The sequence below is a fragment of the Staurois parvus genome, unplaced genomic scaffold, assembly GCF_062004578.1.
Source record: "Staurois parvus isolate SC_StPar_1 unplaced genomic scaffold, SC_StPar_1.0 ptg000006l, whole genome shotgun sequence".
Lineage (NCBI taxonomy): Eukaryota > Metazoa > Chordata > Amphibia > Anura > Ranidae > Staurois > Staurois parvus.
Genome location: NW_028317802.1, coordinates 10,862,041 through 10,880,336, shown reverse-complemented (window position 1 = coordinate 10,880,336; position 18,296 = coordinate 10,862,041). Strand labels below are relative to the sequence as shown.

The window sequence follows — 18,296 nt, the reverse complement described above, 5'->3', positions numbered from 1 at the left end:
ATCAGATACTAATGACAATTCACCAGAGTTTAGGAAATCCACTCCAATCCAAAATGTACTGTAGCTTGTGTTGGAAAAATACATAGGTACCTCAATATACAACGTCAAAGCTTTAGTTTCTGATGCCTGTGACAATGCTAACATAATGTATGAAGTTTTCATTACAACCACAGACAATCTCCCTGTACCCCTTTTTTATTAATATAGAAATAAGCGATCTCTATGCTCAAGCAGGCCATACATTAGGCAACTTTCTTTCTTGCAGCCATGGGTTGCAGAAAAGGAAATTGCTTGATTCCCCCATGAACACATTCAGTGTTAATGGGGAATCCCTCCAGTGGAGCTATTGTTTCACAGCCATCAGAATACAATGATAACTGCCGGCCACTATAGCCACTGACAGTGATCAAATGAAAGAAAACTGACTAGATGGATCAATTTCAGTACAACCAGCCTGCCCATACATGGATCAAAATTCATCTGGTCCCTGCTGAACTGGCTGACTTCTGATCCATCTATGGCCAGCTTCAGAGGTAATTTGATTATCAGAAAAATATAAACAGTGGCCATTCATTGTGACTTCATTTCTGCCTACATCACTTCTGGTCTGTGGAACACACACAGGAACCAAATATAAAGTTGGGTCAGTGGTGGCCATTTTGGATCTATGTGGTATAACTGAATACTGGCATTTGAATTTTTAATGGGAGTGTATACTTTGAAGTGTTTTTAGTTTTACTGTTGCAATAAAAATTACTGCACTATGGCTTTCTCTTTTATTGTTATTCATTATGGCTAAAATGCATTTGGAGGACTAAAAGGTACAAATATCAGAAGCTGAGAACAGACAGCATAAATCTAAACACTTGTTAAGTTAAAGTCAAACTACACTGCGTTTGAGCACCGCAAACTGAGAACACTATTTAATTCGTTTTTAATATTCAAAGCAAATGCACCCACCCATCCATGTTGCCATGTTTTATTTTGCTGAGAAATCACTTCCCTAGCATTTCTGGCCATGGCCATGTTGAGTAAGGGCAGATGATTCATGTAGCATTTACCTCCAGGAATCCAAAAGCCCTTAGCTCAGGAATGCAGGCAGGAGGGTGTACTTAGCTGACAAAACCCCTTCCCTCCACGAAGACTCCTGGGATGTATGATAACATTTGGCCAGGTCAGAAACTAGAAAATAACTGAACAAATGGAAAAAAAAAGTTTAAAACAAGTAAATATGACATACTGTATATATGTTTACTAATGCTAGAAGCATAAGGATTAAAAATGATCAATGTTGATTGAGAGAGTGAAGTTTCACTTTAAGAAGGCCCCTGAAGGTCTGGTGAGTCCACAATTTGAGTGTGAGCACCAAGAGAGCATGGGATTTCTGTTTTTGGAAAGAGGTTTTTTGTAGTCCACTACACACAGCTGGAGCATGTATTGAGATCTGTATGAAGAAGTACTGCATTTTTTAGAGACACGTATCTGTAACTATAGATTTTTTTACGTATAAAGGACAAGTTGGATGGACTTTGATTTCAATTTATGGTTGTTCTCTGGATACTTATCATGTTAACTGAGTTGATCATTTATCACATATGTTTTTAACCATGTTTTACTTTGATTATGAGAAGTATTAATCCATATAAGAGGAGCTCAAAACTTCACTGCATTTATCACAACATAACTGTTCTCTACTTGGATAAGGGGGTATATAGTTCACAGTGCTAGTAGCTTGCAAGGAGCAGAAACACAATAGTAGTACTGCACTTCATGCAGATTTAGAACCATTTTACTTTGCAATTAATGAACATATTGGAGAAATCAGGACATCACAGTTCTTTCAAGGAAATAGTATACTGAATAATAAAGTTGTGGTGATGATGAAGGACAATGGAGTTCCTGCTCTTTTAATTACTACCACCTTAAGTCTTGTCATTGCAGAAAATTTTCAACAGGGGTTCCTAAGATTAACAGTTACATTATTGATAAATTCTAATTCAAATCAAAACTATTTTACTTTGCAATTAATGAACATATGGAAGAAATCTGGATATCGCAGGTTTTCCAAGGAAAGTATATACTAAATAATAAATTTCTGGTGAAGGACAATAGAAACCCCTTTCTCTCAACTACTGCCACATTAAGTCTTATTACTAGAGACAATTTTCAAAAGGTGGTTCCTAAAATCTACTGTTCCTAAAATTAAGCTACCATTTGAATTAATTCTGTCATCTAACAGATTCAATGAAATAGCCACTACATACTCCATAAACTGAGAAAAAATATGTAGCTACAACATATTTATTGTAGCTACTGAAAGAGGGTGTTCTGCCCTTTCCAGCAGGAGGCCCATCATATTGGAGGTATCAGATACAAATAATAATCCACCATTATTTCTGAAAACCACTTATATTGCTAATGTGTCAGAAAACAATTTACTAGGAGCCTCAATATACAGCGTAAAAGCTTGAGATCCTGATACCATTGACAATGCTAAAGTAATGTATTCAATTTTTAATGCAAATACAGAACATCTCCAAGTATTTACATATTTGTTCATTAATATACATACTGGAGTTCTATAGTTCCACAGTATATGCCCAAACGTAATTTGCTTATGAACAAAACAAAGAGTTTATATTGCAAGTTACTGCTAGCAATAATGGGTCACCATCTCTGAGCAGCAATACCACATTGCTTATCCGTATGGTTGATCAAAATTACAATGCACCGAAAATTCTATACCCATTACCAGAAACTGGTTTAGCTGTTTGAGATGGTCCCTTTTTCTTCTGAACCTGAATCTTTAATAACAAAAGTGATTTCAGTGGATGAAGACTCTGGACAGAATGCTTGGCTGTCTTATCACTTCATGCAAGTCTTAGAACCATTTTACTTTGCAAATAAATGACATGCTGCAGAAATCAGGACATCACAGATCTTTCAAGGAAAGTATATACTAAATAATAAAGCTCTGGTGAAGGACAATGAAGACCCCTTTCTCTCAGCTACTGCCACACTAAATCTTGGTACTGGAGACAATTTGCAAAAGGTGGTTCCTAAAATCTACTGCCACACAATTTAAATCCTGGGCCAAAACTTCAACTATACTTAGTGGTTGTGTTAGCACCAATTTCCTTATTCTAACTAATATGGTGTTTATTATATCAAATGTCAGTGCTTCAAAATCCCCAACAACTTCTTTCGGTAAAGCTTTGTATTCTACCATGGATCCAATGTATAGTAATGGAATACTATCAGTCCCCTATCCATATATATTCTGTGTGACTTGGATTCAGTAGACAATTACTTTACTTATGTTCCACCACATCAAAACATACCTGTGAAAAATGTAATTGGCGGTGAATGATTCAGGGCTTGGAAATTAAATTTAAAGTGAACCAGTTAGTTTAGAGCACATGAGGCAGTTATTATTATTATTATTAATATTATTACAGAACTTTTGACTTAAAACATTGATTGTTGATGACAGTATCACTAGTTTGATCATTAGATTTTGTTATGCTATATGCTTCTCTACCACTACCACAACAAGTACCATTTGTTTCTTCATACTTAACATCAAATGTTTTAAACTCACTTTACACCTTTTACTACATATTGTACCTATTTCCTATTAAGTTAAATACCTCCAGTAACAATGTAAGAGTGGATTACATTTATTAAGGCTATTGTAATAAAGGCCTAGCAAAATATTTTGCCTAGACTCAAATGGGCAGGTAGCCAATAAACAGAATTGCCAGCAATTTATCATCATACAGTATAGGTAATAGTTTAAAAAAGCCCCTTATACCAAGTATCTTGAAATCCCAGATAAAAAAATTAGGTTATGTTGTCTAAATGAACAAATGATTCAAACTACCTTGTTCAGTTCTCTTGAGAAATGTACTTACTGGCCCTTGAATTTATATTACATACCCTGGTGGTTTTAAGTTTGTCTTCTGTACATCCACGTCTTAAGCTGTGGATGACAGAACCTTAGGATTTGATTTAAATTTGTTATGAATGAAGCTATTGCCAAGAACTGGTTAAATCAGCTAGTAGCAGTAGACTGACTTCAACCCATTGCTCTTTACATATGCTATAAATTTGTTAGAATTCACTAATATTTTTGGGAAGTTAATGCAAAGATTGATCTGAGAACCTTGTTGTTACCTGCTTCAAATCCTGAACTCATATTTTGGAAGCTTTCTTCCATGTGTAAGGAAACTCTTTGGTTTCCAAACAGTTCCTTCTGGTAAAGTATTGTTGCACTACATATGTACTTCATAAATAGTTAAAGTGTTACTAAACCCAGGACCCTGCATTCACTATATCTGGTCTCCCACAGTACACAGAACATGGAAATGCCATTATTTTAGTAAATATTAACTGCTAAATACCTATTCTCATCAGCAGTATATAGCAGTCTTGTGACTTCTATCAGTGTCCAGCTGAGCACTGGTTAAAGCTTGTTGGAGGAGTTTTCATTCTCCTATGACTGTCCCATGAGGCTGCATAACCCCTGACCCTCTGTCTGGCCAGTGCTGATTGGACCTGTGCTTATCACATGCACCCTCCCAAAGAAAAGAAACTCTCTAGCAATACACAACAAACTGAGCATGTGCAGAGTGACTCCAAAGACTCTGCCTTATCAGGAGATGGTTCAGGGACAATAGAAGAAGGGAAGGATCAGAGAAGACAGCATCAAACAGCTTTTTTGCACAATGCGGAGAATTACCCCTTAGGTGCCACAGTGAGTGTAACAAGCATGCTTGACTGCATATACAGACTGATTTTACTGTTGAGGGTTTAGTAACACTTTATGTCTTCTTTGAAACATTGCTTGGTTTTATCTGTTTTAAGTTTTGATAGATCTGTCTACAGTTTTGTTCTTTTATGCAGCTAGGAACTGTATCTTCCTTTTTAGCATTTTAGATATGTTTATAAACTTTAATGCCTGTGATATTATAGCTATACATTATATTTTATTCAAAGCTATATTGTTTTAGTCAATTCTGCAGTGTTCTGAGTTACTGTATGCAGCCAGTTATAATCTTAAAAGTATTATTTAGTCTTGTACATGGCTTTGTGTCATCAAAGCCTTTTCAGTAAGAGCAATCATTTTTCTTATTTGTTTTACTGTTTTTTATATTGGTATAGGTAGAATAGGGAATTATCTACAATATGGGGTAGATGTGATAATAGACATCCACATATTCCATCAGAAATTGATGTTAAAACTCCCTTATGAAAGAAGCATAGGGATTGTTTGAAGGGTTGATCAGATATGGCACAAGAAGAATATATTGTTTAACTGAGCTATTGGAAGATGGGGAGACAGATAAAGATGATTTGATGATATTGTAAATGAGGATGCTGAGGGTGCTGAGCAGTGGCTGTAGGCTATTTGTGGGCAGTGAATTCTAAAAGTGTCCCTCCAATTAACTTTCAATACTGGGGTTAAGACTTGTGTTACCATTATGGTTGGGAATTTTGAGTTGGTTAATTTCAACATTGGTGCATCGTACAATTTCACCTATTCAGAAAGTCTGATATTAAGCCATCAGATAAGGATGACAATATTGTAATATTAAACAAGCAACATTATAAAAATGTTTTCTTAAAACTTGCAAGTAGAGATTGGTATATAAAAACCCCAAGATTCTTCTTTCAACAAGACAAAAATACACTATTTCAGCTCATTGATAAGGCACTGGTGAAAGGTATTATTGATGAACCACAGTAGGATTTATAAAGGTCCTTAACCCTAATATTCCTGTTTTCTGTATGCTGCCAAAGATTAAGCCAGTAACTGATCATACTGGGAAAGCAATAGTTTCACATAAAGTTAGTTTGACTAAAAAAAAAAAAAATAGTGAATATGTTGAGAAGGTCCTTCAGTTGCTTGTGATTAATTAGACTTTGTATGTGGGAGATCTTACACATCTGTTGACACTGTTGCATGAGATGTAAGTATCTCTGGGGACTATGATGGTAATGTCGGATATCTACGCATTATATTTGAGTATCCCCCACCAGAAAGACCAAATGATGTACAACAATTTTAGGAGGAAAAGAGGGCCATTTGTAGGCAAATAATTACACAATATATTTGCACTATATCTATTGGAATTCTTTCTTACTCATAATGAGTTAAGTCTGGTGTACAATGATATAATTATAATTTGAGAGTTGAAAATAAATTGAAGGATTTCATTCAGATCCTCGTTACTAACTATACTGTATTTGGAGTTTGAAATTATGCAGCAAAATATGATTATGAAAACTATATAGAAAACTGAATGACAATTTATTGGTTGCAAGTAACTTCCATTCCAAATCAACGACTGAAGGAATATCAATTGAATAGTGCCGTTTTCTTGCAGGAACAGTTTCAGCAATGAGGAAGTTGAATTGGAGGCTTTGAAACTTAAGAGCAGGTTTAAGCAGAGAAGTTATAACACCAACTGCTTATGAAAAGTGCATACAAGAGCAAATAATGTTTGAAAGAAATAACTTTTTTAATTAAAAAAAAAAATTAGAGCAATGGGTAAATCCTTTGTTTATACAATATATTTGTGCACGTAACAAATACATTTAGGGAAATAGCCAATAAGCATTTGCATTTTTTGACAAAGGATTTTAAAACATGGAGATTTATGGGTAAGTGTCTTCTTTAAAGAAGCTATAAAGTATTGTCAACAATCAATAGAACACATGTAGAACAAATGTGGTGTTTGTGACTTTTGTCCTTTTATTTACATAAGCGTAGTATCATCAAATTGAGTTTGAGTCATTTGAAAAATGACTGCTGATTGGAGTACTCTAGAAATCTTTTATATTTTGTAATGTGATTGCATTGCATACAATGTAGGGAAGACCCATAGGATGGTCAAACATGGATTTTTATCAACATATATATGATATAAAAATTATAATTTTTTTGGTCTCCAGTAGCCCGCCACTTCTGTTTTTTAGTATGGGGAATTGCTGCTAGACTGCATTTTTGGGTGATTGATGGTGTTCTCTATAACTACTTAACCATAAGGCCAATTCTGACATTTCTCTCCTACATGTAAAAATCAGCATTTTTCACGAGAAAATTACTCAGAATCCCCAAACATTATTTATTTTTTAAGCAGCAGCCCTAGAGAATAAATTGGAGCAGATGTTGATATATTGCAGATTGCTATTATCTTAAGCTGTCTTTAGGCAACCTTAATATATATGTCTGCTACTTCATAAACTGTTTTATGAGGATGCAGAACTAGTTTGTAATTGTTGTTATTGAATATTGTAAATTTAGAGTCTTTTTCAAATAATGCATTATATTCACATGCATCTTATGTATCAAGTAAACCACATTTAAGTGTTGAACAAAAAAACTTTTCTCTTATGATTAAAACATGTTTATCTATGGCAATGTTTATCAAATAAGTTTAAACTCTTGCTCTGTTTTGTAACTACTGAAACTTTTTCACATACAACACTAAATATTAGGTGTGACATGTATTCAAGAAATATACATGCTAAAATATAATACATTACAGAATACTAGAACAAATAATAGCAACTTGTTTAAAAGGAATTATTTCTTTAGTAGTGCAATTCCAAAGTTTGGCCTCAAAGCGCCGCTGTTTGACCAATAAATGTACAGAACTGGAGCTCCACCAGTGTTTTCCTCTGTGAAACATACCACAGATTTGCTAGGAAGATTTTTTTAATATCCTTTCTAGACAAAGCGAGCATGGTTGCTGTTATTTTCTCAGATTGAGCAATTTGGTATACCCTTATTACTTCACTGGATTATATTTCCCAAAAGGATTTTGGAACAGATTTCTATGAAAATAATGCCTGAGATGAAAGAACACTTAAAGACATGCAAAGGAATCAGATGGCAAGTATTATTTTCCTTCCTGTTCTCCTGGTTCTGTCATTCAGTTTCTGGTCAGATTCATTATTCCATTGTGGAAGAAATGAAAAAAGACTCTATTATAGCAAATATTGCAGATGATCTTGGAATAGATTTAAACAAATTGTCATCTAGAAAACTGCAGATTGTGTCTCATGTTTCAGAGAAATATTTTTATGTGAATCCAGGTAATGGAAATCTCCATGTGAAGGACAGGATAGACAGAGAGGCATTATGTGGATCAGCAGCTACCTGCTCTCTAATATTTGATGCAATGGTAGAAAATCCTTTCTATTTTTTCAATATCAATATAGAAATTCAGGACATAAATGATAATGCTCCAGTGTTTTTTCATGAGAAATTTACCATAGAAATTGTTGAGCTTACATTACCAGGAGCCAGATTTGCTTTACAAAGTGCTGAAGATCCAGATATTGGTACTAATTCTATACAGACATACATGCTTGGCGATAATCAATATTTTACACTGACTGAGACAAAAAGAGATGATGGGAGTACATTTCCAGAACTTATATTAGAGAAATCTTTAGATAGAGAAACACAAAATAATTATGAATTCATTCTAACAGCATTAGATGGGGGAAATCCTCTTAGATCTGGCACAGCCCTAATCCAAATACTTATTGCTGATGCCAATGACAATGTTCCTATATTTACACAAAATGTGTACAAAGTCAGTGTCAATGAAAGTGCTCCTGTTAACACAACTGTAATCATAGTGGAAGCAACAGATAAAGATGAAGGCGCCAATGCACAAGTCACATACTCATTTAGTAAAAGCTCAGAAAGCATTCATCATACAGGTATGTTTAGCATCAACTCTACAAATGGTGAAATAAAAACAAATAAAGATATCGATTTTGAAACAATAAAAAATTATGAACTATCTATACAAGCCAAAGATGGAGGAGGCCTTGTTTCCCATGCCAAGGTCCTAATAGAAGTCTTAGATTACAATGATAATGCTCCTGAGATAATCATTACCTCATTATCCTCTTCTATTCCTGAGGATTCTGAACCTGGAACAGTGATTGCTGTAATAAGGGTCCATGATCAAGATTCTGGGGAAAATGGAGAAGTTGACTGTCAGATTAAAGAGAATGTACCTTTTGAGTTAATTCTATCATCTAACAGATTCTATAAGATTGTTACCACAAAAGCTGTAGATAGAGAAAAAATCTCTAGCTATAACATAACTGTTGTAGCTACTGACAGAGGATCTCCTTCACTTTCCAGTGGAAGAACCATCAGATTAGAGATATCAGATACTAATGACAATCCACCAGTGTTTATGAAATCCGCATATGTAGCTTATGTACCAGAAAATAACTTACCAGGAGCCTCAATATACAGTGTAAGAGCTTTAGATACTGATGCTGGTGACAATGCTAAGATTATGTATTCACTTTTTAATGCAAACATGGAAGATCCCCCAGTATCCATTTATCTATCTATTAATATAGAGACTGGAGTTCTGTATGCTCAGAGGTCATTTGATTTTGAGCAAAACAAAGAGTTCCTATTACAGGTAACTGCTAGAGACAATGGGTCACCATCTCTGAGCAGCAATGTCACATTAATTATTCGAATAGTGGATCAAAATGACAATGCACCAAAAATCCTGTACCCTCCACCAGAAAATGGCTTAACTATCTTTGAGATGGTACCTTTTTCCGCCGAACCTGGATCTTTAATAACAAAGGTGGTTGCAGTGGATGAAGACTCTGGACATAATGCTTGGCTGTCGTATCATTTTATTCAAGTCTCAGAACCATTTTATTGTACCATTAGTGAACATACTGGAGAAATCAGGACATCAAGGTCCTTTCTAGAAAAGGATGTACTAAATCATAAAGTTGTGGTGATGGTGAAGGACAATGGAGCCCCCTCTCTCTCAGCTACTACCACCTTAAGTCTTGTTGTTGCAGACAGTTTTCAACAATTGGTTCCTAAAATTACCAGTCGTGCTAATGATGGTAATCCTGATGCAAACCAGCAGTTATACTTAGTAGTTGCCTTAGCACTGATTTCCTTGTTATTTATTGTAACTATTATGGTGGTTATCATATCAAAGTGCAGAGCTTCAAAATCCCCAACAACCTCATTTAGTACAAGTTTGTATCCTCCCATGGATCCCAGAGTGCTGTCTATGTATAGTGATGGAACATTATCACTCCCCTACCCATATAACTTCTGTGTGACTTTGGATTCAGCAGACAATGACTTTACCTATGTTCCACCACATCAAAGTGTCCCTGTGGAAAATTTAATTGACACTGATGATTCTGGAATTGGAAATGAAAGTGTAAGAGAACCATTGACCACCAAAGGTATTGAACAGGTAAGTCATCAGCCATACCTTATTTAACATTTAAAAATTGACTGCTGGTATTGGTGCCACTATTTAATGTATCATATTTTGTTCTGTTTTTAATAAATAGGTGACAGTATCTTTGTAAAATCCCCCCAATATTCACTTTATCAGCACTCCCTTACTGCTTCTGAAATCCCTAGTGTCAGCTGATGTTAGGCACTAAGAGGAGCTGTGAAGTCACTTCATCAGTATGTGACTTGTGGTTGTAAATGGTATTCATTCAGAGCAGAGGCCAGTCACTAGTGGTTTACCACTAGACTCTGTACTAGTTCCTATTCTATTTCATCTGTTTGTAAGTGATATAACTAAAGGTGGTGGGTAAGGTATGTCTGTTTGAAGATGACACAAAGTTTTGCAATAGGGTTGAAATCCCTGGAGGTGTTTGTAACACAGAACATGATTTGGCATTGCTGGAAGTTTGTTCAAAGCAGTTGAAACTGAAGTTTAATGTTTCTAGAGGTAAAATTATACAGCTAGGAAAAAACAATTTCTTAATAAAGTACAATATTGGGGGTACAGTGTTGACTAAAACTACAATGGAAAAAGATTGGGGTACTTATTTCAGATGATTGCCAAATAGGCAGTGTGACCATGCAGTGGGAAAACGAATAGAATTTTTGAGTGTATCATTAAAGGGGTCACCAACAGGAGGAAGGAGTTCCTGATTCCCTTATATATTCCCTCAGCTAATAATGGAATCTTCTACTCTTCCAACCAGTCCGTCCCCCACAGTTACTACCTTTTGTACCACTAGCCCCTCCCTCCTAGATTGTAAGCTCCAAGGAGCAGGGCCCTCCTATCCCTCTTGTATTGAACTGTATTGTTGCTGTATTGTCTCCCGTTATATTGTAAAGTGCTGAGCAAACTGTTGGCGCTATATAAATCCTGTATAATAATAATAATAATATAGATCTTTATCTAGACCTTACTTAGGATATAGCATCCAGTTCTGGGGACCTCGCTTACAAAAAGATATTGATAAGATAGAATGAGTCCTGAACAGGCAACAAAACTGCTGAAAGGTCTGGGGGATAAAACATATCAGATTGCAGGAACCTAATATTTACAGTCTGGAGGAAATAAGGGAAAGGGGAGACATGGTTGAAACCTTTAAATACATCAAGGGATGAATAAGGTTAAGGAGGGCAGTATTTTCAATTTGAGGCCAAGATCAAGAACACGGGGACATGAGCTGAAACTAGTAGGAGGAAAGTTCAATACTAACCTTAGAAAGTATTGTTTTACAACAATGAACAGTTGATGCTTGAAATAGACTTCCAACAGAGGTAGTGAGTCACTAAGTCAGTCAGTAAATTGATCCAAATATGCGTGGGACAAGCAGAGATTTATACTGACAAAAAAAAATAACAAAATAAAAAAATAATTAATGACCTAATAATCTGGATTGTTGTATATTAGTTGTATAGTCTGACATAGGACTTTCATTTTTATGATCTTTAACTTTTGGATAGTTTGGATTTATTACTTTAGGAGTTGGACTTTTTTGCTTTACAAATTAAGGGCCTAACAAAATTTAATGTTTTAATAAGTGCTGTTTTCATAAGGGTAGTAGCTCCACGCTATATACCTTCTTACCTTGTAGTAAAAAATAATACATGTTGCTGCTAAATTCTTCGATTGAAATATACAGCAACAAGTCAGTATGTATTTCAGGGGAACTAACTCCAGAAGGTAATAATACTACAGAGGAAAGCAACACTTTCTTCATATAAATTATATTGAATGATGCAAAAGTGTATGAACTCTAAAAACATGAATAGAAAAGTAATAATACCCGTGCACTGTTATGCATGGCCATTTTGCATTCACACCAAACAATTCTTGGTAATAGCTTGTCAGCAGTGTTTGCTTTCATATTATTAAACCTTGTAGATGTCCTCTTCTTTACCTATAGGTTTATTGTATTTGGACTTCGTTGGTTGTTCTTTTTTTTATGCACTGGTGTTTGCATTTATACTTTAGTTCGTTCTGTGTGAATTATCAAATGAAGGGGGTGAGGCCCTCAAGGAAGCATCACCATCTCCATCTTTGCAATTTTTTTTTTTTGTGTAACAAATACATTTTCTAATAAAAAGGGTTAGATACACAAAATGAGAAGTTAAGCTGTTGTGGTATTTTCATTTCTAGAATATCTGTTAATGTTTGCTCTTGCTAGAATTACTAATAATTTTTTAGAGTTATTTTTGCACGTAGTAAGTAACAATTTAAGTTTTAATTTACATTGTTTTACTATCCTTAACTTTAACTTTTACTTACCTTTAATTTCAACATTAGGAACTGTAAAGATTGACAGATCTACGGTCAGTATACTGTATGTAAAAGTATGTGTTTACAGAAAATTCTATTAAGGCTTCGTGTGTGCAAATTTTTTGTATTTTTAGTATTTGAAATAAATTATTTTAAGTAATAAAATGAAATCAAGTTGATTTTAAATAACTGAAGATAACGAGTGGCAGTCTAAACTTAATTATATCGTGAATTGGGATGTGATTGATCTTACTGCTTCTACAATAATAATAATATCATATCAACTTTACTAAGTTCAAAGTTAATGACAAAACATATGTTAATGGGTGATATTGCTATATACCTTGTTTTAGTGTTTTCTATATGTGGAATGCAGTATGCTAACCTCATGTTTGAAGTTACACCTCACAATAAGAAGATGGCCTTTTAACCATTTAAATATTCAAATGTGCATAAAGACTTTACAATGTGGCTAAAACTACACCAGCCAAAATTTAAATTTAATCTTGAAATGTATACAGAGAGCTTAGCCTACCTCCTCAGTAGTTTTGATTTTCATCCAAACTTTGCTGTAACTATCTCAGTCTACACTTACCATTTTGACCCTGGAATATATCTGCTGGTGATGCTGGAACACCATCTGTGCTATTTTTTAGACAGGAAAACCCAAATGTGAAAAAATTATTTTGTCATAGCTACCAATCAGATTCAAACCTTCCTTAATGGGTAGAATTTGATGTTGCTACAGGATGAAGAGAAGGTGGAATTTGCACAGTATAGGTTTTAGAGGGAATGCTTCTACTGCCCTACTACTGATCCTGTATAGAGGTGTGTGAGTTTATTCTACAAGAGAGTACACACAAATTAGATAAAGCTAAGCACATTTGCTGTATTTGCTGAATAGAATCCTTCTTTTGTGTCCTGAAACTGTAATGAATACATTGATTTTTTTAGTATCAAGGCCATGAGTATATAAAACTATTGAAAGTAACATTCAGAGTTTTTAAAATATTTTTCTGCTTGGCCTGTAAACTTGCACAAACATTATTAATATTATTTATATAATCAAAATATGCAAGCGAGCGCTAAATGAGAATAAATATATAGTAGCTGCCAGCAACAAACCCAACACAAACATGTACAGTATATATAAAAGTATATATAAAAATCTATTTACTAGTAAAGGTGAAGTAATAAATATGATAAATATATGTTAGGTCACTTTGTATATTCGAAGGTATATATAGAGAAGATAAAGTGCCAAACAGTGCAAAAAGTGCAATAAAGTGAATCAAGTAATGTCCGTAATACAATATAGTATTGAATATCAATCAGCAAATTTCAATCGGTAATTGTACTTATATAGATCAAACGCAATGTAGCCAAGTGCAAAGTGCATGTGTGCAAATATTCATGAAGGGGATCCACCACCTTGGACGGATGTACACTCACCAGAGAGTAAACATTAATAGGCTTCTGTTTTAAGCTGTCTCATCTGGAGGTGAAGAGGCAGCCAAGGGGTTAATCCTACTGCTTCATCTGTAAAGAGATGGGGAGGGTGTCCCTTGTCCTGGGAAAAATAGCTCAACCACAGGATCCAGAAATGCTAATATAGTATAGTATTTATTATTTTGAAAATTGTAACACAAACAGCTAAAATTCCACGTGAAGTATAGTTCAAACAAATGCCAAGATGGCCACTGCTCCGTCCTTCAGCAGCGGAGGCGTGACATCAGCAATGTAGCCTACATTGTGGGTGAAGCCTACATTACTGATGTCACGCCGCCGCTGCTGAAGGATGGAGCAGTGGCCATCTTGGTATTTGTTTTAACTATACTCCACGAGGAATTTTATCTGTTTGTGATACAATTTTCAAAATAATAAATACTACACTATATTAACATTTCTGGATCCTGTAGTTAAGCTATTTTTTCCCAGGACAAGGGACACTCTCCCCATCTCTTTACGGATGAAGCAGTAGGACTAACCCCTTGGCTGCCTCTTCACCTCTAGATGTGACAGCTTAAAACAGAAGCCTATTAATGTTTACTCTCTGGTGAGTGTACATCCATCCAAGGTGGTGGATCCCCTTCATGAATATTTGCACACATGCACTTTGCACTTGGCTACATTGCATTTGATCTATATAAGGACAATTATCAGTTGATATTTGCTAAATGATATTCAATACTATATTGTATTACGGACATTACTTGATTCACTTTATTGCACTTTTTGCACTGTTTGGCACTTTATCTTCTCTATATATACCTTCGAATATACAAAGTGACCTAACATATATTTATCATATTTATTACTTCACCTTTACTAGTAAATAGATTGTGCGTTTATAGCGCTACATTTTATATATACTGTACATGTTTGCGTTGGGTTTGTTGCCTATACCTTGAGTGCTAGCAGATACTATATATAGTAAATAGATTGTGCGTTTATAGTGCTGCACTTTTATATATAAGTATTATTTATATGAAAAGTAACATTTATAGAAATTTAAATATTGCATTTAATTAATTGTCTATTGATTTTATTTGGATTGTAGTTTTTCATCTAATTACTATTTTTGCATGAGAAATGCTTTAATTTATGGAAACTTTAATTCACAGAATTGCATTATCCAAGTATACCCATTAAAAAATACAATACAAATTTATATTTACAATGGTACAGGCACACATTTGAAGGTGAAAATGGTTGTTTCAAATATTTTAGTGCTGCAGTTCCTTAATTTGGCCTCAGAGCGCCGCTGTTTAACCATTAAGGAGAAATTTACAGAACTGGAGATCCAATTGACACACACAGTGCAGACCTGCAAGAGAAAATACAACCATTTTCTGGATTCTCACTACAGAGTGCAGCTGTTTTCTTACATTGAACAATTCAGCACATCTATTCTAGTTCACTTGATTATCACTTCTGCAAGAATTACAGTATATAAAAATGACTGGGATGAAACAACATACACCAACATACAAAGGAATCAGGTGGCAAGTAGCACTTCTCTTCTTTTTTTCTTGCTTGTGTCATTCAGTCTCTGGTCAGATATATTTTTCTATTGCAGAAGAAATGAGAAAAGACTCTGTTATAGGAAATATTGCAGATCATCTTGGCTTAGATGTTAATCAGCTCTTATCTAGAAAACTGAAAATTGTATCACGTGTTTCAGATAATTTTTTTTATATGAATTTATTTGATGGAAATCTGTATGTGAAGGACAGGATAGACAGAGAGACACTGTGTGGATCAGCAGTTATCTGTGTCCTAACCTTTGATGCTGTTGTTGAAAATCCTTTACAATTTTTCAATGTCACTGTAGAAATTCAGGATATAAATGATAATGCTCCAATATTCTTTCAAAATACAAACATTGTGGAAATGTTTGAATTTACATCTCCAGGTACAAGGTTTTCTTTACAAAGTGCAGATGATCCTGATATTGGAATTAATTCTGTGCAAAAATACAAGCTCAGTGATAATCATTATTTTACACTGTCTGAGAAAATCAGACCAGATGGGAGTACATTTCCAGAAATTGTATTGGAGAAACCTTTAGATAGAGAGACACAAAATATTTATGAACTCCTTCTTACAGCTATGGATGGGGGAAATCCTGTTAAATCTGGCACATCCCTAGTTAAAGTTGTTATTATTGATGCCAATGATAATACACCTATATTTACTGAAGACTTGTATAATGTCAGGGTCAGTGAAAGTACCCCAGTAAATTCTACAATAATTAAAGTGGAGGCAACTGACAAAGATGAAGCAGCCAATGCACACATCACCTATTCTTTTAGTAAAAGTTCAAAAAGTACACATTTTACAGGCTTTTTTAGTATTGACCCTTCCAACGGTGAAATAAAAACAATTAGGGATTTAGATTTTGAAAGTATACAAAAATATGAACTGTCTGTTCAAGCTAAAGATGGAGGTGGTCTTGTTTCTCATTGTAAAGTGTTAGTTGAGGTTTTGGATGAGAATGACAATACTCCTGAGATTTCTATTACCTCACTGTGTTCTCCAATTCCTGAGGATTCTGAACCTGGAACAGTAATAGCTCTAATTCAAGCTGATGATGCTGATTCAGGAGAAAATGGAGAGGTTGACTGTCATATTCTAGAAAAGGTTCCATTTGAGTTAAAACTGTCATCAAAGAGATTTTACAGCATTGTTTCAGCAAGCTCTCTGAATAGGGAGAAAGTATCTAGTTATAACATCACTATTGTAACAACTGACAGAGGAACCCCATCACTTTCAGACAGAAGAACCATCACATTGCATATACAAGATGTAAATGACAACCCACCAGTATTTGCAAAGTCTAAATATATTACTTATGTATCTGAGAATAATGTACCAGGATCTTCAATATATAGTATCCAAGCTTCAGATCCTGATATGGGAGACAATGCTAAAATAACATACACAATCTCCTTTGTTGGCACAGAGGAGCCTTCATTGACTTCCTTTTTGTCCATCAATATAGACAGTGGAACTCTGTATGCCCAAAGATCCATTGATTATGAACAGCACAATAAGTTTGTAATACAAGTAACTGCAAGAGACAAAGGATATCCACCCTTAAGCAGCAATACAACAGTAATTATTCATATTGTGGATCAGAATGACAATAAACCACAAATCTTGTACCCATCACATGAACTTGGTGGGTCATCGGGGTTTGAAATTGTCCCATTTTACTCTGTGCAAGGTTCTTTAGTAACAAAGGTGGTTGCAGTGGATGCAGACTCTGGACATAATGCTTGGCTGTCTTACTATTTCTTGTCAGAACCATCTTACTTTATCATTGACAAATCCACCGGTGAAATTAGAACATTGCGTGTCTTTCAAGAAAAGGATGTATTGAATCACAAGATTGTTGTGATGGTGAAGGACAATGGAATCCCCTCTCTCTCAGTTACAGTCACAATCAGTATTTTTGTTGCTGACAATTTTCAAAAGGTGGTTCCCAAAGTTAGTAATCAAACTACAAATGAATATCACCAAACAAACCTACAGATGTACCTAGTTGTTGCATTAGCAATAATTTCCTTTTTATTTATGGTAACTATAACAGTATTTATCATATCAAAATGCAAAGAGTCTAAACCATTGCCAACCTTGGGATCTTTAAGTACAAGTCTCTACCCACCTGTAGATCCCAGAGTGCTTTCCATGTATAGTGATGGAACCTTATCCCTACCCTACTCATACAATGTTTGTGTGGCTTTGGATTCAGCAGACAATGACTTTACTTATGTGCCACAAAGTCAAAATGTCCCTGTGGAAAGTCTAATTGATACAGGTGATTCTGGACTTGGAAATGAAAGTCTAAAACAACCATTGACTGCCAACAATATAGAACAGGTGAGTCATTTGCTCTTCTTACATTATCTTTTTTCTACAACACGGCCTGTATCATGTTTAAATGTTAGGAGTATGATCTAAATAAACATATATAATTTGCACCAAAACTCTACAAAAATGTGTATCTGTAAGCTGACATGTCCAGGCTATGTACAGAGCAATGATGATGTCGCTGCTACTTTTTTATGGTAATTTCTGGGTTTATAAAGGTGTTTGATGCACACAAAGTGGATTTATAGCTTCTGTGGCTATTGAGGAATATATCAGAACAAGAGTTTTTGTGCCTGGAGTTAAGCTGTAATTCATATTTATTTCTGATATTCAGAGTCTGGG

The 18,296-nt window shown here is 34.8% G+C and overlaps 1 protein-coding gene across 6 annotated transcripts in view; it reads left to right on the top strand.

Moving 5' to 3' along the window:
- LOC149474329 (protocadherin gamma-A3-like) overlaps window positions 1-18,296 on the top strand; it is a 440,639-nt gene that overhangs the window by 30,503 nt on the left and 391,840 nt on the right. The window contains exon 1 of one of the 6 annotated variants that reach the window (XM_089658060.1): window positions 7,839-10,277. The exons of 4 other annotated variants lie outside the window; for them this stretch is intronic. In XM_089658060.1, the coding sequence (XP_089514186.1) occupies window positions 7,845-10,277 (2,433 nt within the window). In that variant the 5' untranslated portion in view covers window positions 7,839-7,844. Of the gene's footprint in view, window positions 1-7,838; window positions 10,278-15,647; window positions 17,964-18,296 lie in introns of those variants that run through there. One more of the 6 variants, XM_089658647.1, reaches the window with a different exon arrangement.